The 23,640-nt window shown below is 42.0% G+C and overlaps 1 protein-coding gene across 4 annotated transcripts in view; it reads left to right on the top strand.

The window, feature by feature from the left end:
* NR3C2 (nuclear receptor subfamily 3 group C member 2) overlaps positions 1-22,444 on the top strand; it is a gene marked incomplete at its 5' end in the record, with an annotated part of 186,314 nt that extends 163,870 nt beyond the window's left edge. For 3 of the 4 annotated variants that reach the window (XM_084204668.1, XM_084204669.1, XM_084204667.1), the window contains 3 exons: positions 9,798-9,928; positions 13,526-13,683; positions 21,777-22,444. In XM_084204668.1, the coding sequence (XP_084060794.1) occupies positions 9,798-9,928; positions 13,526-13,683; positions 21,777-21,932 (445 nt within the window). In that variant the 3' untranslated portion in view covers positions 21,933-22,444. Of the gene's footprint in view, positions 1-9,797; positions 9,929-13,525; positions 13,684-14,760; positions 14,811-21,776 lie in introns of all 4 variants that reach the window. The other variant, XM_084204670.1, reaches the window with a different exon arrangement.
* Between the last annotated feature and the right edge of the window lie 1,196 nt (positions 22,445-23,640).

The raw sequence follows: 23,640 nt of genomic DNA, 5'->3' as shown, positions 1-23,640 counted from the left end.
TCTTGCTCCTTTGATTTTTCTCAGTTTGTCATCTGTGGCAGAAAGAATAAATCAGGTGCAGAAGTGTGCAGGTTCTGAATTTCCTGGCCATTGCACTTGGTGCTGCCATCGTTTCTTTACCCTAGTCAAGGACTTGAGGGTTTGCCTAGTGAAAACCAGCACTAGGCATTGTATAAGGTACCAAAATTACTGAACTTGAAAAACTGAGTTTAAAACCATTCACAGCCATTTGGATCAGTTATGGCGTTTTTCCATCTCTGAAATTATTGTATTAGATCATATGCAGCTCAGTCCTTACAGTAAAAATGTTTCAATAAAAACTGCACTTTACTTAATATTATATACAAAATATGAAGAGCAGAATGTAGTGATGGTTATATATTTATTTTAATTTTTTTTAATATGTACTATGTATGTAATTAACAAAGTTTACTACAAATTGATATAAACAGATCCTTTAAAGCATAAGATTTTACTCCCAGTAAAATAAAAAGGGAGTATGGCAAGCACCTCTCATGCTATGCCTTTGGTAATTGCCCCAAGCGTGAAGATTTTAAATTTAGAAGCAGACTGAGGTTGATGCTGGCAATAGATGAACAATAGAGAATATAATGTTCAATTGAGACAGCTGAAGTAGAGCTTCTCTGTGCCCTTTCAGTGCTGAAGCCTGTAAGTCTTCCTGGTGTTCTGATTTCTATGGTAACAGCAGGAAGATAAATGTAATAAAATAAGCTGAATATTTAAAATCACCTTTTTTTTATTTATTTAACCTCATATACCTCAGGGCTTGGGGGGGGGGGGGGATAATTAGTTAAATCATCTGTGAATGGTGATAAAGCCAATGAGAAACTTAACTTTTTGTTTGAATTATTACTTTTTTGCTTTTATGTTTGGCAGGGTGATGGCTGTTAACCCTTTTATCTTCCCTTGCAATCTGCTAATCCTGTAGTTCCTAAATTTAGGTACATTTTTGTAATCTCTGTCATCTGGCAGCCTCAAAATCCCTCATTTTCAATTATTATTGCCACAACCAGAGTTGGTAAGAGTTGTCAGTGTTCATTTGTGCTGATAAATTGTGTGTGCAGTCAGAAGTCTTGTTAAAAGGTCAGCAAGCACTCCTTGGTGATCCTCCTGGCATGGTTTTTGCTTGCATGTATTATTTTGGTGAGGAATACTGAATTCATGCAAAGTGTCGGTGCAGAGAAAAGTGAATCTCTTCATCAGTAAATTTTTTGTATACATTGTTACTACTATTTACTTTTTCATAAAGTGTGGCTCACTTCCCATCCAGAGAAGTACATAAAGGGATTTTGTCACATACCCACCCGACAGTAATGCAGACCAAAAAAAGAAATTTTGGAAAACTGCTGTCATACCTTTACATAATAGATGCAACATGCTTCAGCTAGATTTTCCCAGGCTTTATTTTGGGCTTCTTTTCTTTGTTAGCAGGTCTTTGGTTGGGCAAAGCAATAGATTCTGTTTCTTTGCATAAATTTCTAAAGGCTCTGCTTTTTAATGCCTCTATCTCTAAACATTTCTTAAATTTCTGAAGTGTTTTGCTTCAAACTGTGAAGCTCTAAAGGGAAGCAGGAGATACTGTAGTTTTACAGAGATCTGTAAGAATGGGGAAATGTCAGAAACTGTCCCTCTAGCAGAGTTTGTCATCCTTTAAAGTGGCCAGAGAAAGTTTAAGATCAGGACGAGGGGCTTCTTCATTTACCCATTCTAGCAATTACTTAGGTACTTTCAGAATGTGAGATTGCATTTGAACAGTTGTGCTTAATAACCCTTCTGTGTCTTTCTCTCTGAGTTTGCCTGTTACCTCTTTGAATACATTTATAATCTTGATATCTAAAATGTTCCGTGGCAGTTGCTTCTGCAATTTAATTATGCATATTTGTTTGTTGGAGATGTTTCTAAAGCAGGTGGCTGATAATTTAATGGAGTGCCACTTCATTCCTGTGTTTGCAGTAATAGTGGATATAATCCTTCTCATCCCATGCATGCCATTTATCACTTAGATCTCCATCAAGTCCTGTTGTTTCTTCTGTGAGCTGAAGAATCAGTGAGTCAGTTTGACTTCCCCTTGTATGTATCTGCTAGTTGTCTGCTGTCCCTGGCCATCCTCAGCTCTTCCTCTCATGCTTTGTATTAATTTTGGGAGGAGACCAGACTGACACACTAGATTTATAGCACAGTGGATGCAGCACCAAAATTACAATTTCTGTCTTGCTCTCAACTCTTCTCTCACATCTTTTCTTTTTTCTGATGAACACTGAGCAAGCATTTTCAAAAGGCAGAAGCCCAAAAAACCTGTCCCAAGTTACACCTAGGACTCTTTATTGTGATGTTTGATATTTTGTATTTATGGTGGGAGACGATTATACTGTCTGCACTGTCCTGTCAGTGACATTCACCTTCCATTTTGTCAGCCAGCCCCACAGACTTGCAGGATTTTTCATCGCTCTTTCACAGGCAGCTCTTGATTTCATCATCTGGAGCCATCAGCAAGCTCTGTCACCTCCAGAGGTCTGATTTTTCTCATATGATGTATGAGCACAGTTCTCAGCCCAGGCCCCAGCTCTGTGAGACTTCCCTGGTAACCTGCATTACATGTGAGAGATGTCCATTTGTTATGACCCTTGGTCTCTTATTTCTAAGCTGCTAATAATCCACAAAGAGACAACCTCCTTATCCCCAAGCTCTCTTTAAGAGCTTCCAGGAGATCTTTTTAATAGCTTTAAAATCCAGCCCTGCCGTGATTGCATCCTCCCATACCTCCTGATGCAAGGCAGCGTGCAGGTCCTAGACCAGTAATTACCCACGCTGGCACCCTGACAGAATTTATTGGAGCCCATACCCAAGCTGCATGCCCCAGTTTCCTTTGTGTGGAAACCAGGGCAGGGGAGAGGAGGAGGAGGAGGAGAGGGTTGGTGTTTGCTTAGGTCTCACCCCATATGGCTGTGGGATGCAGCTAGACCTGGCATGTGCAGAGCATTTCCGTCGCGCGGAGCGTCCTCGTGCTATCGTCAGAGTGCCCCTTCAGATTCGTGAGAGGTGACCTCTCTCTGCCAGAGTTGTGCTGACTTTCTCCCCTTACAGCATGTTTATTTATCAATTCATGCTCCTCTTTGAATGGTTCTGCTCGATATAGAACTGGAGCTTACTAGCCTCTGGTCTCCAGTGCTCCCTGCCCACCCTCAGATCCGTTTTAAGAAATCAGTCACGTTTGTCGCCTTCCATGACTTTTATAAGGGCAATTTAAGCAATAAGCTGCACAGCACAGTTAGTAGTTCAGCAATTCCGTATTTAAGTTGCTTTACAGCTCGTGGATGGATGCCATCTGGTCTTGGAGATTTATTACTATTCATTCTACTGTATTTTTTTTTTCCTTATAAACCCTCTCCTTCTCACACTTGAATCTGAAACTATTTCTCACACTTGCTTACTGAAAAGGGAGAGCCCTTACTGGGCTCCTCTACAGAGAGCACTGATGCAAAGATTTTATTTAACTTTTCTGATCTTTCTCAAATGCTTCATTTTCATTTTGCTTATCAGTTGGCCCAGTGGATGTTCTGGCAGATTTCCAGCTATGATGGGTTCAAAAGAATCTGAGCATTAGTTTTTACGACTTTAGTACAAAGACTTGCCCAATGACTTTACATTTTTCATAGACCATAATTATGTTCTCCTGGTATTGTCTCAGCACGATTTTGGGACATCCACAAGCATTTTGGGAGGGTTTCTTGTCACTTCTGTCAATGTCTGAGAGCAGAGGTTTGTTCCTTGCCATTGTGTCTGAATGTGGTGCTGCTTTAATCTTCCTGCACATCGATGAGCTGTTGCTGGCATCTCCAAATGCCTCTCACATGCACAGTGCTTGCTTCTGCTACTTCCCCAGTAGAGTTAAATGTGAGCAAAAGAAAAATTAGGAAGTAGTTTTTCTAAACTGGCATGAGAGGAAGACGTGCCTCAGTCGACTTCCAGAAAATGCCAGGCTTTGCGTGACAGCATGAGCAAAGTCTTAATTTTTGAGGCATTGTTGGCATAAAAGGAGAATTGCTGCTGCATGTGGAATATAGCAGTAATTTTGTTGATGAACCACTGCAAGTGACAATGAGCCCTGGCAGAATGGCTGTATAAAACAATACCTAATGGGCACCTTTTCTGGCTCTCAATACCTTTCTCTGAAGAACTTTGAAATGGGGTATTTATTGCCATGTGTACGTTATCATCACTTATTGAATGTGTTATTGAAAAAGCATTTTGGTAAAGGCATAATTATGTATTTTCTCATTTAAAACTGTGATTTGTCTCTTTTGAAATGCAAATGCAAACCAAAAGAGAGTATTTGGTATCAGCATTCTCCTAAGTGCATAATTAACTGTTAATACCAGCATATACTTTGGGTTTTTTGCTATTGATGTGCTTGGGATTTTAGGGTTACATAACTGGGGGATTATTAAGTTGGATTTTATCACAAGTTCTCTGCTAGTGATTGAGAGCTGAAATTCTCCTTTGGCAATCATTATCCATGGGCTGTTGCCAATTCCTTCGTTGATAGGCATATAACAGGAGGACACTTGGCTGGAACTTTTACAGCAGCTCTAAATTCCTTAGTATCGCTTATCTGGGGTGGGATTCTCTAGGGTCACCATGATGATTTTCTTGTGAGAAAACTAATTTTCAGACTTGACTTCTATAAGCTCAGTTTAAAATTGCCAAGTTGAATTTAAAAATTGCCAATTGCCTGGGTGGCTAAAGGCCGAAAAATCGCAGCTTAATGTCTGTAGATCTGTTTTAATGTGAAACTATCTTCCTTGTCTGATTATCACTGGTTCACACTGCTCACACTGGTGGTCCTGGGTCCAGTCACTGTTTTGTCCTGGGTTTGGCAGTGCCCATATTGGTGCAAAGTAACAGGCATTTTTGCCTCCTTGGAAGGAGATGACTCTGAAGCTTTGCTTTAGGAGTCAAAGGCGAAGTGTTGAAGGGAAGAGGTTTTGTATCTTTCTGCTGTGGTTTGCAGACTAAGCAGAGATTAGAAGTGCTGAATAAAAAATAAGTACTGAATGAAAAGTCATAATTGAATTTTGCCTGAATCCTGCATGCATTTTGGCTTGGATTTTGATCAGTGTGTTAACTTAATGAGGCTGCTGCAGTACGGGTGACTTCAGTGGCATTTTTAATGGCTTCAAGATGGGACACAGGTGTCTGGGTGCAGTCCATTGAGCAGAGGGATGCTCAGTGTTTCCTGCCCCTGTGCATGGAAGAATTTATTCAGGAAGTGGCATTCTGTCACCACTGTTGGAGTAGAATACTCCCTCAAGAGGCAGTTAAGTGTTGTAAAAATAATATGTTTATTTTTTTCTTTCCCCAAGAACCTCAACACTTTTTCCAGTCAGAATGCCTTCCTAAGGCAGGTAAAATAATTCAGGCCAAGGGCTTTTCATGATTAGAGGGTTTGAGCCACTGAGCTGGGGTTTCTGTAATCCCATGTCCTAGTCCTTTTCCATCTTTATCCTCAGTAGCTCTGCCTTGCCCTCAAGGTGTCTGGTGATGTTTTTACTCTCTCTCTGTCAAGTTCAAACTGACTTCTTTTGGCATGAGGGGAAGCATGCCTTGGTTTTGGAGGCTTCCAAACAGGCTTTGACTTTCAGGCCCTTGGCAGGTTTTCTTGTTGGGCTGCATTTGGTTGTTTGTTTTGGTTTTGTTACAGTGAAAAATGCTTTCTGAAGGTGCCTAAAATCAATTTTATTGGTGGGCAACCTTCAAATGGATACAGGTTTTAGTCAAGCAAGGGAAAGGCTCTTTGTTATAAAATTGGAAATGGTTCTTACAGTGGTAAAAAGTGTGAAATCAGAAGACACAAAAACTATCTTTGACATCTGAGTTTTGCTACAAATATTTATTGGTCTTTTCCTAAGTCTTTTCTGGGCTGCAGAGGCCAAGGGACTAACTCAGGTGCATTTTAGTTCCTCTGAAGTGCTGTGAAAGGGGATGCCTTTGCCAATCTTTTCTTGGGATTATCAGCAAGTCACTTAAGTTCTGATGAAACCTCGACATACCCACCACAGCTTTCCTTTTATTCACTTCTCTGTCTTATTTAGGAAGATGCCTTGTGCTGCAGCTTTGAATAGTACCCATGAGAAAGTAAATAAAACGTGGTATCAGGTTTGGTTTGGGGCTGAGTTTCGCCTGTCAGTGAATATTTCTTGCTGCGTGGGTTCCTCTTTTTGGTTACGGTCAGTTGAGTTGCAGTTTCCATCCTCAGTGAGGAGATTTACAATACTGGACTTTATGATGACTTCATAAATGATGAGTTACTTATTCATAACAAGCTGTTTCTCTTCAGCCTGCCTGTAGTTTCACAGGTTTTGATGTGGCTGCCTGGTTTCTGTAGAGATCACCTATGGGTATTATGAGATAGATGGCTGGTTTGTTATTTAGGATGCCTTGTCTTAAATGGTTTCCTCAGGCCATCCCCATCTCCTGGGGTGACTGGTCAAATGCCTGTTGTAGCTGGGTGGCTCCAATGGCAATTGAGCAGAGCAGTGGGAACAGGCTGGTGGCAGCAGTAGGAATGGCTGATGGCAGTGGGAATGGCTGATGGCAGTGGGATTGGCTGGTGGCAATGGTGGGAATGGCTGGTGGCAATGGTGGGATTGGCTGGTGGCAGTGGTGGGAATGGCTGGTGGCAGTGGTGGGAATGGCTGGTGGCAGTGGTGGGAATGGCTGGTGGCAGTGGTGGGATTGGCTGGTGGCAGCGGTGGGAATGGCTGGTGGCAGTGGTGGGAATGGCTGGTGGCAGTGGTGGGAATAGCTGGTGGCAGTGGTGGGAATAGCTGGTGGCAGCGGTAGGAATGGCTGGTGGCAATGGTGGGAATGGCTGGTGGCAATGGTGGGAATGGCTGGTGGCAATGATGGGATTGGCTGGTGGCAATGGTGGGATTGGCTGGTGTCAGTGGTGGGAATTGCTGGTGGCAATGATGGGAATAGCTGGTGGCAGCGGTGGGAATAGCTGGTGGCAGCGGTGGGAATGGCTGGTGGCAGCGGTGGGAATGGCTGGTGGCAGCGGTGGGAATGGCTGGTGGCAGTGGTAGGAATGGCTGGATGCCCTGCCCATCCTCAGGGCTGCTGGAAAGGTCACACAAAATGTGAGCTGGGCATTACTTTAAGCCTGTAAGGAGACACTCAGGGAATTTAAGATGGATTAACTTAAGGTGTAAAGTTTAAAGCGTATTATTATGAAGGAGGATTAAGCTAAACTGAGCTAATGACACCCCTTCTGAATGCGTATCCAAATAGCGGATTCAGAGCTTTGGCTCCACGCTTTTTGTTACTTAAATGTACTTACCTTCTTAAATGTGCCCATAAAGATATGTGCCCTTATATTCCTGATCTTCACATCCTCTGTTTTTCATGTTGAGAGGTTCAGGAGCTGTGTCAGAGGTGGAGCTGGGTTGGGTTGGATATTATTTGCCTTTTTTTTTATCCCTCCTTTTTCTTTTTTTTTTTCTTTTTAATTTTTCCTTGTGATGGTAAAGGCATTTGTGATGACTTGATGGCATTTATTCTTAGCTGATGTGTTTGGTGAGGAAGAAACAACTTTGCTCATGTTATGCTGACATGCCTTAATTTCTCTGTGCCTCTTCACTTTTATCATATTTCTAGTGCTTTATTTTGTTGCTGCTCTCAAGGTATTGGATATCTGTGATTTCAGCATCTGAATTTTTTTCAAAAGCTCTGTACCCTCTCATTCTACACAGTGTGGGGTTGAAAATCAAATACAAAGTTGATGACTATAAACTCCCACAAAATGCTTATCTTTCATTAAACAGAGTCAAGAATTAACTAACAAAATTTTCAGTTGGTAATATTTTGTAAATAAGTAATAAATCAACTTAATTGATTTTTTTAGGTGGCAGGCTGATTTCAAATAATGTGTTTGCTGTATATTAAACAAATCACTTAGTAACTCATTCTGTGCATTATTTTATCTTGCTACAAACAATGCCATCAGGTTTTCCTTGAGGGTAAGCCTGGAGATCAATATTTGTAAGGAGATTAAAAAATGAATATTTAAAAGACAGAATGAAATAACTAACAAAAAAAAAAAACCTGACTGTAACTGAAATTCTTCTGTTTAGGCAATCACATATAAGCAAAACAAGTACAAAGAAAAACAAAAGGCAGAAAAATTTGGATGTCAGAGAAAGTGCAATGCAATGTAAAAAATCAAGTTTTTGAGTCAACACTTTTACAGTTAACTGGCACAGAGAGTGTTTTGCCACCAAAAAAAAGGGATAAGAAACCTGAGACAAAACATCATAATGTTTTACTTTTCTTGCTGTGTGGCTTGTGGTATCTGATGAAAAATCTGTCACTTCTCTCTGTAGAGGTCAAACACAGGGATGGTGGCAGTGGCTTTATATTCTCAGCCTGGAGGAACAGGAACAAACCTTGGTCTCCTGCAAAAGTAATGATGGATGTCATAGATGGCTCTTACTTCGAGTGCTGCTGTCTCTGGCCATCTGAGATACACTTCAACATGTAGCATTTAAAATACAAATGTCCTTTATGAATCATTCCCCTTTTGAGTGCAGCGTGCATCCCTCAGAGCCTCCTGGGAGCAGTCCATGATGCAGAATAAAAACAAATACGTATGGCATTACTCCTACTATTAAATGTAATTAAAAAAAAAAAACAAAAAAGAAGCTGGAAGTTCTTAGTCTCAAGAAAAGAGGGTGGAGTAGGGGAAAAGTGCAGAGCCCATCTAACAATGGGGAGTCCGCTTTATTAGTATTAAAGAGGAAAATGAAATTGCTCTGGCAGCAGTGCAATAAAACACCAGGAAGATTATGTCAGTCTTTGTTTGCACACAGTATGATTCTTCTCTTTCACCAGCCAATTTGTATATTTGAAAAAGCATTTGCTTGGTTAAAATAATGAGCTGAACTTCATCCAATTCCCCAATTATACCAAAAAAGTGTTAGAAGAAATACAGACAATTGGTTTTGAGCAACTGAAAAAAAGAGGAGTAGTGGCCAAGGAGCAATTGTAGGACCTTGTCTCCGTACCTGCATAAACACACACACACACATATCATCGTTTCTGCTGAGACAGGCAACTCTCTTTTCTGTAGCTGCTGTGGTTTGAGATGGCATCTTCAGAAATTTAGCAAAATTCCAACTAATTCTGCCTGAAATTTGAGCAGGATAGGTTAGCCTAGGATTACCTCAGACAGGAGAGCCAAGGTCTGAAGTTAAATTTATGAAAGCATATTTAAAGATACAAGTCATGTATCCTAATTATTTTACGATTTAACAGGCAGAAGTCTATGTTAATGGACGAGTTCTTTTTTTTTTGCATGTTCTTTATTCCAGATTGTTTTAGATTACTAGTTTGGGGAAAAAACATATGTTTTTTGCGTATTTCAGTGTTTGACCAGGAGATGTCAACTGATGGGGGAGTGCATCATCTAGAGCATGCATTCAGTGGGTGTAAGTTTGTTCCCCTGTTGCACAGCTCTGACCTCTTCAGCAGGCAGCTTCCATCATCCAGGGCAGAGCTGAGCAAACACTGACAATTCAAATACGTTTTTAAAGGGTTTTGCCCCTTCACTAATCCCATCGGTGACAAAACTCACCTGATGCTCGCTGCTTTTCTGTGGTCTGCCGGGTGGCGAGGTGACCTGGGCCGTCCATGCAGGGAGCAGGGTGGTGCCCGGGTGATCCCCCTGCAGGTTGTGCTCTCCCTATTTACGCCGCGGTGTTGTTCCCCTGTCTCCGCAGGGAGCGGATGCGCCAGTCGGCGATGTTCGAGCTGTGCCAGGGCATGCACCAGATCAGCCTGCAGTTCGTCCGCCTGCAGCTCAGCTTCGAGGAGTACACCATCATGAAAGTGCTGCTGCTCTTAAGCACAGGTGAGCTGGGGCCCTGGTGATGTAGGGATGCTTGAAATATTCCAGCTCACAAAGAGATGCAGGGATTTTAACCAACTTGACAAAAGAGCCAAACTGTTTCCAGCTGGGCCGCAGGAATAAGCCTGGGTTTGTGCCTTGGGGTGCATCTGCAGTTAGCACGGGAAGTGTCTGTGCAGTTTGGGTGTGTCTGTGCATTGGAGGGACAGGAGTGGCCAGGCACGGGACTTTGACCCCCCTTTCCATAGGGGGACCACACCAACAGATGTGCCAGACAAGTGCCACAGCTGTGGGGATTGAGGGAAAATCCCTGCTAAACATTCAAAGCCACCAGGGTTTGGCTGACTCAACATGACCTTCAGGATCAAAGGATCAAAAGATGGGCATTGCCTGTACTGCAGAGCAGGTGATCTTGTAATGCCAAGTGACTTGAGAATGGAAAGCCTTCCACAGGCTTCTGAAAGTTTAATAAATGACAGTGTGTGCTTCCTTTTTTCTCTTGAGCTTTCGAGTTTTAAGACACAAAATTACATCTTGGTGCTTGTTATTGCACTGTGTAGTAATTAGCAGATCTCTTGATCTTATCTCACTGAAAATATTGAAAACCTCCTGTCCCAGTGCAATTGTATAAATACACAGGCAGTTTGTACATTACTTTTCCATCAGTAACAGCCTGCAAACCTGTAAGCAAATGTTATTCTGTGCAATCCTGCTCCTTTTTGTGGGGAGCAGCTTTGTGACACCATGACCAGCCAGCTCTGTGGTTAAAGTACCCGCCTTGAGGGGGGACATGAGGCTGTTCCTGTCAGAGCTGGAGGGCATTTGGATCCTCTAACAGAAACCTCCAGGGGCTCTAAGTTTTTTGGGCTCAGCCATCTCTGTCCCTTCCCTCTTCCAACTGAAGCTGTTCCAGGTGGCTGGGATTGGGAGAGACACCACTTTTTGGGGAGCCCGTTGTGTCCTGGCCTGCAGAGTCTGAGCCCAGGTCCCACTCCACCAAGGGCTGGAAAAGGTCAGCCAGTGAAGCTGGAACAGTGGGCTGTGCTCCAGCCTTGCCCTGAGGGGTAAATGTGCTTTTTTTTAAGGTTGTCACTCCTCCTGTTTCCAGAAGCAATGTGCCCAGGGAGGGTTTGACTCCCAAAATATCCTTGAGAGAGTGTCTGGATTGGAGATCTGCCTCTGCAGCATTTTAATCAGCCTTAAAGGGGAAGAATCTTAAGAAAAATAACCTGAAGGCATTCTAAAAATGCAGCAAAATGTCTTTAGCCAGGTATTTATTATTCTGTCCTCTCGAGAGTGTAAACTAATGAGTTATTGCAGGAATCTGTTAGGTGAGATCAGTCTGGCCAATTAACTTCAGTGAGTTGGGTCCCTTTCAAACACACACCATGGTCACTAGAAAACCTGCTAAAAATAGTTTGTTTTGGGAGAATCAGGATATTTGCATTAGAGAGAGAGAAAAAGGAGAGCAAAATGGAAATGGAGGTGGTGATAAAACCCAGAAAGTGTCAAGGGAAGGGCAGCAAACCTGGTTTTGAGTGCTTGCACCTTGGTACAGTCTTATGACAGAAAACTCCAGGTTTGTTTTCATTTAAATTGTTTTATTGAATCATGTGATGAATAGAGTACAAGTTATTCTGAAACTTTCATGGCGACCACATCAAGGAAGTTTCACTCCATTTACATGTGGAAGAAACCACACATTACAACTCGGTTGTTTTCTTGCTTTCCACAGACCATAGATTTTGGGAGCTTGCCAACAGTATTGCTGCATTTAATAAGTAAAATCAGAAACACTGGGCAAACCTCCAGAATTTCATGTTTTGCTTGAGTTCTCTTTATTTGTGGTCTTTCTTTCTTCCTTAATAATCTGGCTGGGGTGATAGTATAATAATTTTCAGACAGAACAGTAAAATACATAGTAGTAGACAAAGAAAGAGTGACTCTAACAGCCTGTGAGCACTGTAGATATTAAAGGAACTGTAAAGCCTGTGCATTTTGTGTGAGGGCCACAGCATGCTCTGATGGCTTTACTTATCTTGATTGGTGCCTCCGTGTTCATTCACCTTGAACTGAATTTGTAGATTTGTTCCAGACAGTTTCTTTTATCTGTCAGCTGACTGAGAGGGTTTGGGTCTAGAATTTGAAAATTAAATGAACATATGATATTTATATTATGATTGTGTGATATATTTATATAATATTTACCAAGTGGCAGGCAGGCTGGTGTGTAACCTCCTGGGCTTTTTCTAAAGATTCTTCCTTGTCCCCCTTTCCAGCACTTGGTGGCCTCAAGTCCTTGCTGCTCTTGTGGTGGCACAGCTCCTCCTTGTTCCCCATTGCTAAATTGCTCTTGTAGATACTGATGCTTTTTCTTAAAGCTTCTTCTCTGGAGCCATTTAGGGCAGTGGTTACATGCTTCTGATGTGATTTCAGTGGGATGGAGGGCAGTGGAGAGGATTTAGAAGAGAAGGGAGTGTATGAACAAGACATTTCTGTCAAGAGGTTAAGTCAGGGTAAGCTGAATTGGAAGATCACCTTTTTTTCCTTTCTCTTTTTAGTCGGTAACTTCCCATTTAGCTTAATCTGACATAGTTTTCTGGCTTACTTAGGAAATAAAGTCACTCATGTACAGACCATATTTTATTTTCCTTCTATGGACTATGCCCAGGAGGTGCAGCGAAAAAAGGACATTTGATGGTTAAGCAGTGTTCAACGAATTTAGACATTAAACCTCAGAATATTTTGAGTAATGTTGTTAATAATCCCTTCGGAGTTTTCATAGGGATCTGATCCTAATAAGGCATTCCTGTTTGGGGCAGAACCTGCAGGAGTGTTTGCAGTCTGTAAAGAAACAGGGCATTTGCTTGTGTAATCAGCCCTGCTGATATTGGTCGCAATAAAAAGTATCAAAACTGTACTCCGACCCATTGATAAATTCCACCATCATGATTCCATCTCTGTCTGGCAGATGGAAACTTCAACAGGACACCAGAAATGCTTGCAACTGTCTGTCATGGTCAAGCACTGGGTCAGGATGCCTGTTTGGAAAACAGTCTTCTGTTCTGTGCAGAAAAATGGTTCTGTTTTATTCTAGATGCTATGCAGATGCTTGCTAACATTCAAAGAAATTTTAGATCTTATTTGATGGCATAAAAACGTGTCACTTGGTCTAGCATTTCTGCAGATAACAGCTGTGATTCTGTACCTTCTCCTCCTCTGCCAAGTGTGGGGAATCATTCAAGAATGATAAATCACATTTCCAGCTTCTAACAAAACACCCTTGATCCATCTGCTTGGGTTTTATGTGGTTGGATTGCATTGAAAGCGGTTTGGACATGAGGTTAGCATGTGTCGTATTTCTGAGATGTTATCTTGTCCTCTGCCACAGCTCCTGCAATCACACATCTGGAGAGGATGCCTGAATCGCTTGAGAATCTGTGTGATGTTGTTGATCCCTCACCAATGTCTGTAAAATTACGGACTTTGCTTAAAGGTTTCATTCCTTCATCCGCTGACTGGTGTAACTGTTTAAGTATGCACATCAAAAGAATAAGCAATGCAGTTAATACTAATTTAAGACTGTCTTTTCAATGACAGTTCCCAAGGATGGTCTCAAAAGCCAAGCTGCATTTGAAGAAATGAGGGCAAATTACATTAAAGAACTAAAGAAGATGGTAACTAAATGTCCAAGTAACTCTGGGCAAAGCTGGCAGAGATTCTACCAACTGACTAAACTTCTTGACTCCATGCATGATGTAAGTATAACTCCTCAGGGAGCGCAGAAAAGTTAAGCAAAAAATCTCTCCTTTAAGGTAAAGAAATAGCCTTTAATTGTGTTAACCAACAGAGAGACAAACAACAACCATATTCTTTTTGAAGGGATATCTGAGAGAAGTTGTTAGATGAATTTAAGAAGTTAAAATAAGAAGGTAGAAGTCATTAAGGTGAAAGGTTCAGGGTTAGTGTGTTACACATCCAACATGCCTGATGTGCCAATAAACAGGGAATTCATTTGGTGATCTTTTACAGCTGGGTTTGTAATAATGATGACTTTAAAAGATGCACTGAGTTCTTGAAGCCATCCTGGGTGTTCAAAGCTTTATTTGAACTTTTCAAGTGGAAGATTCCTTTTTGGGTTATTTCTGCCACCCTGCCTTATTCCAGCACAAGGTGTTCTACATGTCACAGGTGTGAGATGTGATGAATGACATAGGAAACTAAAAGTTTGGTCTCAAAGCACCTGGGCTGCTGATGCCTCTGCCCAGAGTGACAGAGTGGTTGTGGTAGGTGTGGTAGATTCCAGAAGGGGTGTCCATAATGTTGAGCTGTTTAGCTGGGAGCAGCCTGGTTCTAGCCAGCGTAGCAGTAAGTGCAAAATTTACCTCTGCAGTAGCAGGGCTGTATCTCCCTTACCTTGCTCTGAGGGAGCCTGCAGCCTCTACAGAGGGATCTAGTGACCCAGCTGGTAAGGTCTCCTCGAGCTGAGGGCTTTCCTAGTGTCCCCTGAGAGTTCCCTAGGGACCAGCCCATTGCCTGGGCCAGCAAGGCTGGCACCCATCCTCTCCAAAGCTGTGCCATGGCGCAGCAAGTGATGGGAGACTCCTGGGGACAGTGACAGTGACCTTTAGCTGTGTTGGGGTACATGAGAGGAGGGCTCCCAGCATGCTCATCACCCTCCCAGTAAAATCTGGCAAACTGCAGCAGAGGAGAAAACTGCCCTACTGCATCCTGGCTGGGAAGGATCTTTGCTGCACAAAGAAGCTACAGCAGTAGCTTTCAGAGCCTGCATACAAATGTGTGTCTTTGTACTCAACTGAAATTTCATTTTGCAGAGACGGTACAGTACGGTGCACTTCAGGTCATATCGGTGTAAGAGCCTCAGGTCTGTTTACAGAATGTACATATGGAATTATTTTTCAAATATTGTTCTGTTGTTCATTAAAACATTGCAAACCTTAGTGGGAGGCAGGGGGAGTATTATTAGTACTGCAGTAATAGCTCATTCTTCAGAGATCAGGTTTCACTTGCTCAGTGCCAGCAAAGGAAGTTGTAGTGTTTTAGTGGAAAAAAAAAAGGGATGGGTGATAAAATCATTTGCAAGAATTCACATCTGAACCTCGAGGCAGCATAACAAACCCCTGCATTTATGGAGTTTTCCAATCCTCTTCAGGATAGGCAGTGTCTGATTTGTTGCTGAAATTGGAGTGTTTGTGTGGTTAAGGTGACTGGATGACAGGCTCATTCTTACTGAGAGCGCTCCCATGTCCTACAGACATTTTCCAAAACACAGCATTCACCATTGGGAGCTGAACTAACCAGAGGAAGCAGTCTGCTCTTGCATTTTATTTAATTTTTAATTAAGCTATTTTTGCATTACTTTTGTTTTAATAGTCAAAGGACTTTTTAAAGAAAGTCTCATTGTCAGCAATCTCTGTTAGAAAGGCTGGTTGTCTCCACTACAGTGCTTCCTTTCAGAGATGATACTGGAGACTTGTTCAACAAGGGCACTTGTTTATTTTTTCTCTTTAAAACAGGGTGGGTTTTTTTGCTTTTTGGTTTTTGAAATCCATCAGAATAAATTTAGACTGGTGATAATATTAATGAGAAGTGAGAATTAATATTCTCTCCCCACTGCCTGTTAGTGCAGAATTTCTTCATTCAATCGATGTGAATACAAATTTTCTGCTGGGTTCCTTAGTCTGGGAGGAATGCTTCCTCAGCTGTCACCTATGTATTTTTAACTTATTCCATTATCATTTCAGAGGATCAGAATATATTTGGTGCTGGGCAGTGTAACTGGAGCTGAGGCCCCATGTTCACATGCTGCTGTAGTGTCGGCATTGGCATTTTCAGTGCAAGCCTGAAGGGGCTGGTGCACAGTCTGTGCTTGTCCAGCTCGCCTGCTGTATCCAGCTTGTCCATCTGAGCAGAGCAGCATCTCATCACTCGTGGAATCCACGTTACCTGAGTGTAGGGGCAAGCAATAAAGAACCCTGCACCTTTGCACCTCCAGACTTGCTTTCATTAACCTCATTTTTAAGACATCTGTCTGAGGAATATATGATATACAGTGCGTGGAAATATCAAATTACAGTATGCTTGGCTTATATAATATGAGGAAGAAAAAGAAAACCCAAACAAGATGGTTTTACGTTGCTCAGTATGCTAAATCATTCATCCACACAGCAAACATATGTGCAGGTAGAAAAGTGCCAAGCTGAGGAAATAGGAAATTTTCAAGAAGGCCAGGCAGGCACTTAAGTATTTGGAAATATCAGCATAAAGCCTCAAAGCACCTTAAAAATAAGAGATGGAAACCCATGCTGGCAGACAAGATGAACAGGGTTTTGTGCATGTGCACACTCTGCTGGGCCTCTGGAGCCTGCCTGCAGCCTGCCCTGTTGCTCTGTGTCTGCATGGTGGATGTGGAAGCCGTGGGTGCTGAGGCAGCAGGACGTGGGTTAGTGGGGTGAACATGGCAGTGCTGGGTTAACAGCTGGAATCAATGATCTCAGAGGTCCTGTCCAAACTTAATGATTCTATGATCCTCTATTTCCTTCTTGTAGGGATTGCATTTCTCTTATTTTGGGTGGCTCATGTGCATCCTGTCCTGAAGAACCACAGAGTAGCAAGGACAGCGCCCCTCTCTACCTAGACCCCAAAAGTTTTGGTCTCGTGCCTGTGAATGGCCGTGGGCATTTCAGGGAGAGATGCACATGCAACACTTGGATGGAGGTGAAGTGCCTGACAAACACCCTCAGGAACATTAGAAACAGATGTCCTGCACATGGTATCAAAAACTTCATCTGGATCCTCCTCGGCATCTCCTGTTGGCTTTGGCAGGAAGGGCTGTATCTTGCATGGCAGGCCTCGTTTCATATAGAGAGTGTGTAGTGTATGGTTAGGCAGTTTGCAGAACAAAAGCTGAATTTGGTTTCAATCTGGCTGATACTAAACAGGCTTTGAGTTTAGAGGGCTTTTGTTTCGATGCCATGACATTAAACCCTAATGTGAACCTTCCCCTTGGCAAGGCAGCGCCCTGCGCTGTCATTTGCTTGTTGACATTTCCTGCCAAACAAAAATAAATTCTTTAAGGCTCATGCTGCTGAATAATTAATTTTTTATGGTTCCTGAAGGGAATACTTTATAGCTGAGGTGGATCTTTCCATAGGCTGAGAGCGCCAGGATTTCACTCGCTGAAAGAGCTGACAGTGGGAATAAGGGCACGGATCCTCCGGGGGCAGGGTTGCAAGGGATGCTGTGCTTGGATGCAAATGTCCCTCTGCAGGGTCCTAATCCCAGTGATACAAAGCTGCAGATGAGCCCCTCAGCTGTCAGCAACACCTTTGGGTACGCTTATTTCTGCTGCTGATCTGCCCAAGTTGAGTCCCACGGATGATGAGCAGTTTGGAGCCTCATTTCGGTCCCAGTGCCTGAATTCTCAGGGTGAGCATTTTCTTTGTTTAGTGAGAGGATAGATCCAGCCTCTACTCCCAGAGCAGCAGCGATGTGGGAGTGTGCCAGGTGTGTGTTGTGGCAGCTAATATGCATCTGTCAAGTGAGAAATTGATTCCCAGCTCCCTAATGTAGACAGAAGCTACTCTGAGAGTCATCTTGCTCCGTTTGTGATGGTTGGATCCCTCTTCCTTCACGTTTGTTGATGTTTCCTGGGGAAGGGCAGAACCCTGTTGCTGTTGAAGAGCAAAGGAGACTTGGCTCAAAGTTTGTGCTGGCCAGGGGATGAGGATGGTCCATTGCTGTGTGATGCTGTGGGTGCATCCTCCAGGCACAGAACACAAGTTGAACTCGGGCTCTTCTGTGGCACGTCCAGGTGTCAGGTGCTGTGGTTGGGGTGTGCACGTGGTTATAAAGGAAACGTGAGAAAATGAGTGCAGTTCCTCAGTCACATAAATGCATCAGTCCAGGCAGAACCAGGGCCCATGTTTGCTCTGCCAGATCCTGTTAGTGCCTAATCCAAATGTATTTTATCCACCTTTGGCTCCTTTCTAGCATGAGGCAAATTCTCTGCATAGGTATAACCAGAGGCTTTATCCCTTGGTCTTCCCTTGTACTCCCTGTGATGGTGGAAGGCTCAACAAGACTTTACTCCGGGTTAGAGTTCAGGATTTCCTAGGCAGCTGAGAACTGGCCACTGTGGGTAGCCAAAGGACATATGGATCTCCAAGAATTAGCCTGTAAGCCATCCCAGAGGGAATAACTTCCTTCCTGAACCCTTGGAGTAACAATTGTTTTACATCATGGGATTTTCATAGGACTGGGAGTAAAAACAAAAATTGTGGTAATGTAATAATGAAGACCTGCTTGACAGTGGTTTTCCTTAGCCTTCCTGGTTGTTGGAGCAGGAGTTTTGTATCCACTGCATGAAGTGGAAAAAGCAGGAAGGGACAGTAGTCCGAAACTCACCGAGGGCTCTGCTGGGTGAGGAAGGAGCTAGGTGGGCAGAGACCCATTCCTGAAAGGGACAGACACAGGCAATTTGGAGTGTCTTTTTTTTTTTTTTTTTAAATATAGGAGAACATTGAAGTTTCTGACAGTAATAGCTGTAGCTAATAATAGGAAGAAATTACTCAGCATTGTGTTGTTACCCTACTGCTGTCTTAATTGCTGTCTCAGTAGGCTTAATCACAGAGATGCTCCTGATAGAGAAGTGACTGAGGGCTTTCATACCACACTGAGAGAATTTGGAGAAAAAGAAGCACAGAAATGTGCACCCTTGCAAATCCAATGTTCTTACCATTTCTGGAAATGGAAAGGCATCATGGTGAGATTTCCAAACTAAAATAAATTCTTTTTGCTGTAAAAATGGGACAAGTGCTCAAAGGTCACTTTAACTGTATTAACTTCAGGGACTTCATTAAAGGAATCATTTTTTTTAATTATGAAGAACAGTATGCATGAAAAAGTCCATTTTATACATACCCCACCCTAATAACAGAAAATTACATTTGATTAATACTCCTATTTCTCAGAGGTGCTCAATACAGCATATAAATGCAAAAATTGATTAGGTAAAAATATCAGAATTGCTAAGACTGCTGTAGCCCTGAAAATGTTTGAAGTGCAGCACACTGCAGGGGTAGTGATGAGAGAATTGGGAATTGTTTTAGTTAGTTGTGGCCTTAACTGCACTGCCAAGCTGTAAGTCTTCAGAAGTGGGCTTCAGTAGCTGAAATAATTGAGACTGTAGAAGCCAAGATGTTTCTAGTCACCACTGCACTGCTTGTGCAAACAGCTGTGCTTTCACTCTCACTACTAAATTGGAGTTGTCTGTCACATTGCTGGACTGGGGGAGCTCTCAGCTTTTCCAGTATAAACCACCAGAAGTAGAGGGTAGAAGTGGTCAGCTAAAGTGTAGTCAGGAGTTCTGACAGCACAGGGATTTTACAAGGCTTTAAAGAACAACCAGGAGTATGTTTGATCTAGGAAATTCATAAGGTGCATTCAGAGATGCTGGATAGCTTGTGTTACCTTGCTTGTTACCTGTGGTGACAGTCACTGCAAAGACAGAGCTTGTGTGTTCCAAGAGAAAACAAACTTTTTGATATCCTTACTGAGGAGGGAACTTCCCTTTTAAAGCAAAAGACCATCTAAATTATTTACCTTTTACAAATCAAAACTCCCTCAGACAAATGTTGTTTGGGATGCAGAAGCAAGGACTTACATTTCAAAATTAACATTGCCTGTGGGACTTGAGTTTTTCATCCTTTCAGTGCATCCACATGCCAAGGCTGCTGAGCTGGCAGGGGGCTGGTGCTTTTGAAAATGCACAGGAGCACACCTGCAGAAAATAGCCTGCTCATGGCTCAGCTCTTGGTCTCACAGCTTTATCTGTCTGACCTTAGCACAGTGTTTATATTTTTGTACTTCTGAGCTGGCTTTCAATTCTGCCACATTTTTCCTCTTTATTTTAAATTAATGCTTTCCCAGTCCCAAAAAGCCATGCAGCTTTCAAGGCTGGAGTTAAAAAGATCCTGACTGCAATCCCGTGGTCCTGGTGACACATGGGGTCACAGGTGTGACACACGTGCGTCCCAGTCCTCCCTTTTTCTTTATGTGGATGATTATTGTCAAGGGTGTCAAAGCTGATAGCTTAAGAAAGTGGAGCAAAATGATCACATGCTGGTTTTCACCCACTGGACTGCTGACTTTTTTATAGAATAGAGTAGACTATGCTTCCTTCATTAGGGTTATTTTTTATTCCCCCTGTCTGATATTCACCAGACAAATATGTGCACTTGGTACTACTAAAAGCTTGCAAGAAGTCAGAATTAGTAGTTTCTAGGTAGGATTTCCTGTGACCTGTCTCACTGAATCCAGAGGCTCCACAGGGGCGTGACGAGGTAGGAATTCAAGCTGCACAGAAGGCAGTGGGACAGAGGTGATCCCAACCCCCTCTCACATTCAGTGATGTGAACAAAGTTTAGGAAAAGGAGCACATTCACAGGGTCATTGTCAAGGCTGTGCTGAGGTGCAAGGCTTACTTTCCTTAGGGCTGGTGTTTGATGGCAGAGGCAGGGAGGAGGCAGTGGCAATCACACCAAGACACAGCTTCCTTCACTTTGGTTTTGTGCTGTTTATAGAGTATTTTTGGCACAGGATATATGCAGTAACAACCTCCTCCTCACGGGTAAAGTAAACCTTTGAACATCAGCATTTTTTCCTTGAAAACCAGATTATGTCTATGCTAGTTATTTAGCATGCATCTGTTTAATTAATTAGTGTTGCTTCATGACATGCCAGATCATCAGGAATGACCTAAGCCCCAGCAAGCAGACTCATGTAGTGCTCCATAGCAGCGAGTCATGTGTTTGAGTGATCTCAGCACTTCTCTGGGATGTTCATAAACTGCTTACATGTTTGCAAGAACAGCTGTCAAAGGCCTGAAAATGAGCAGTAAGGTATGGTGCTACAGGATGGAAATGTTGCTGCCCTTTTTTTTTTCTTCATTTCCTTTTCTGCCTTCCAGAACTCCACTTTTATTTGCTCTATCTTTAACTGGGGCTTTATGGCAGAGTGCAATTCTGCATGGTAAAAATTGAAATGACAAACTTTTGTTTGATATACTACACAAACAGAAGTATTTCAAGTCCTCTGCAAGGACACGAAGTGCCAAAATAATTTTGACACTTAGATTTTTAAATAGCAGAGGCTCTTTCCTTCCATCACACAACGGTGTGTGAACTGCAGTGGAAGTTCACACACTCACTGAAACCTGGATGTGCTTCTTTCCTTCACATTTCTTAAAGACTGGGAAGGGTCCAACATGCTGTAAGTCTTTAGGAGATGCATTTAGGTCACAGCCACCAAAAAGCCTGTAGACTGTGTCTCTGTAAAACCTGAAATGCCACCGTGTGATGCAGCAGTTGTGTTGCTGAGCTGCAAACATCAGCTGCTCTGGCAGTTGTAGGTTGTGGGCCCTGGAGAATGCACTGAAGTTAACCAAATAATCTGATTTAATGAATGTGTATCCAGCTGAAGCTGAGAGTTACAATAGTTTATGGCTGATCTTTTTTCCCCTGGGCAGAAGCCTTTATTTTTATAGACCTGGAGTTTTCGTGGTGGCCAGTTGCTGTTAGTGAAAGGAAAAGTGCAGCTAGGCTGAAAAATCAAATCTGTGGTCTCTAGGGTTTTCCTAGTTTGCTGATTTTTAATGAGTCAAGTAGCCCTTTGGTATTTGGGTTCTTTTGTTTGGTTTATAACCCCTCCAAATGGACTGTCAGGTCAGAGTGAGATGGTATTTCTTGGAAATAATCAATTATCAGTAAGTTGTTTTTGTGTGCAAAAATACCGGTGTTTTTCCTAAAAAGTGTTTTTCTCTGTATTTCAGCTTGTTAGTGACTTATTGGAATTCTGCTTCTACACCTTCCGAGAGTCTCAGGCACTGAAAGTAGAGTTTCCAGCCATGCTGGTGGAAATCATCAGTGACCAGCTACCAAAGGTGGAATCTGGGAATGCCAAGCCCCTGTACTTTCACAGGAAGTGATAGAAAATGTCTTAAATGGAAGAACTTTGCCTTAAGTTTCCCTGTGTTATTCCACACCCATGAAGGACCCAAGAAACCATATTTTAAACATGCTCTTTACACTTGTTCAGCAGTCTCTGAATAGTCTAAAATCATACAAAGGGTTTGGGGGAATGGAAAGCAGTTGACTTGGATTTGGCAAGACCTAGATGTTTGGAAATTACCCCATAACCCTAAAACACTTAGAAAATGTTCCTGTTCCTCTGGATGAAAAGCCATATCTAGTCAATAACTCTTTGATTTTGATATTTTAACAGATGGAGTTTTAAATATGCCATGTAGTTTCTGGTATTGTTTGCTTGTTTTAAAAGGGTTCGAGAACTAATGAGAACTTTTTAAAGCTTACCCTTGGTTTGCACATAAAACGTAAAGTCAATATGGGGCATTAATACTCTTTTCTTGTAAAAAAAAAAAACCAAAAAAAAACCAAAAAAAAAAAAAAAAAACCAGACAAAAACTATATATATACACACACATATATACACAAACACAAACCCTAACGTGTAAAGTAATAACAGAACATTTGGTGTGGAATACTGTTATCCCCACCTGTGGCATTTGTTATCCCATGTTATCCCATCATAGATGATATACACTGTGTTAAGTGTCCATTTACTATTTAATTCAAAAGGATAAGATGTGAAAAACAAATGCCCTGGTATCAATTTATAGTATCTATTGTGCTGGCTTTACAAATAATTTTTTGCAGTCTTTTGCTGTACTGTACATTGCTGTATGTATAAATTGTGAAGGACCTGAAATAAGGTGTAAGGAACTTTTGTAAATGAGACAAAAAATCTTTAATGGTTAATAGGATGAACGGGAAAGTATTTTTGAAAGAACTCTATTTTGCTGGAGACTATTTAAGTACTATCTTTGTCTAAACAAACAAGGTAATTTTTTTGTAAAGTGAAATGTTCTGCATGCATAATGAACCGTTTACAGTGTATTTAAGAAAGGGAAAGCTGTGCCTTTTTTAGCATCATATCTAATTTACCATCCTACAGTATCTGTTGTAAATAACCGTGCTTAACCTTTTCAGTTGTGTTTTAAGCCTTTCTATTTCTCTCTCTATTTTCCTCCCCTTTTGTCTCTCTTGCAAGCGTATGTGACTTGAGCACATCTTAGAACTCCTGCTTCATATATCTGTAGGAAACTACACATTTTTGTGTTTGCCACTTTACCAAGGTTTCATTTAACAAGACAAATTATGGTCTCTGCCCAAAGCTTTTGCCAGCTTAATGATCTAGTGAGTTCTTGCCCTCTATTCCCTTTCTCTCTCAGGGGAACAGGGGCAAGAAACACGTTGAATGATTTTTCTTTTTTTACTAAAGTTTCCCAGATTGTTTGGTTTTGTTTTCGGTTTTGTTTTTTTTTCCTTTGAATACTGGATCTATAAAACATCTTAAAAGGTCAGATTATTATTTCAGATGGGGGAGATTGATTTCTGGTTATGCTGAAGGGAACATGCAGATCATTACAGTAAGTATATCAAAGAAATTTGTACTGGTGAGAGGGATGGTGAGGGATGATAAGGGCAGATAAGCTGAGTAGAATTTTTAGTGATAAACTAAAAGCGTCTGTAATTTTGTAAGCATTTTTGTAATAATCGGGATACATCCAAGAAGACAAATGTTCACACTACAAGTTCAACTCAGTTGGTCTGATT

The sequence above is a fragment of the Fringilla coelebs genome, assembly GCF_963513975.1.
Source record: "Fringilla coelebs genome assembly, chromosome: 4".
Lineage (NCBI taxonomy): Eukaryota > Metazoa > Chordata > Aves > Passeriformes > Fringillidae > Fringilla > Fringilla coelebs.
The sequence above is the reverse complement of the archived record's forward strand: the minus strand, read 5'-3'. Positions and strand labels throughout refer to the sequence as shown.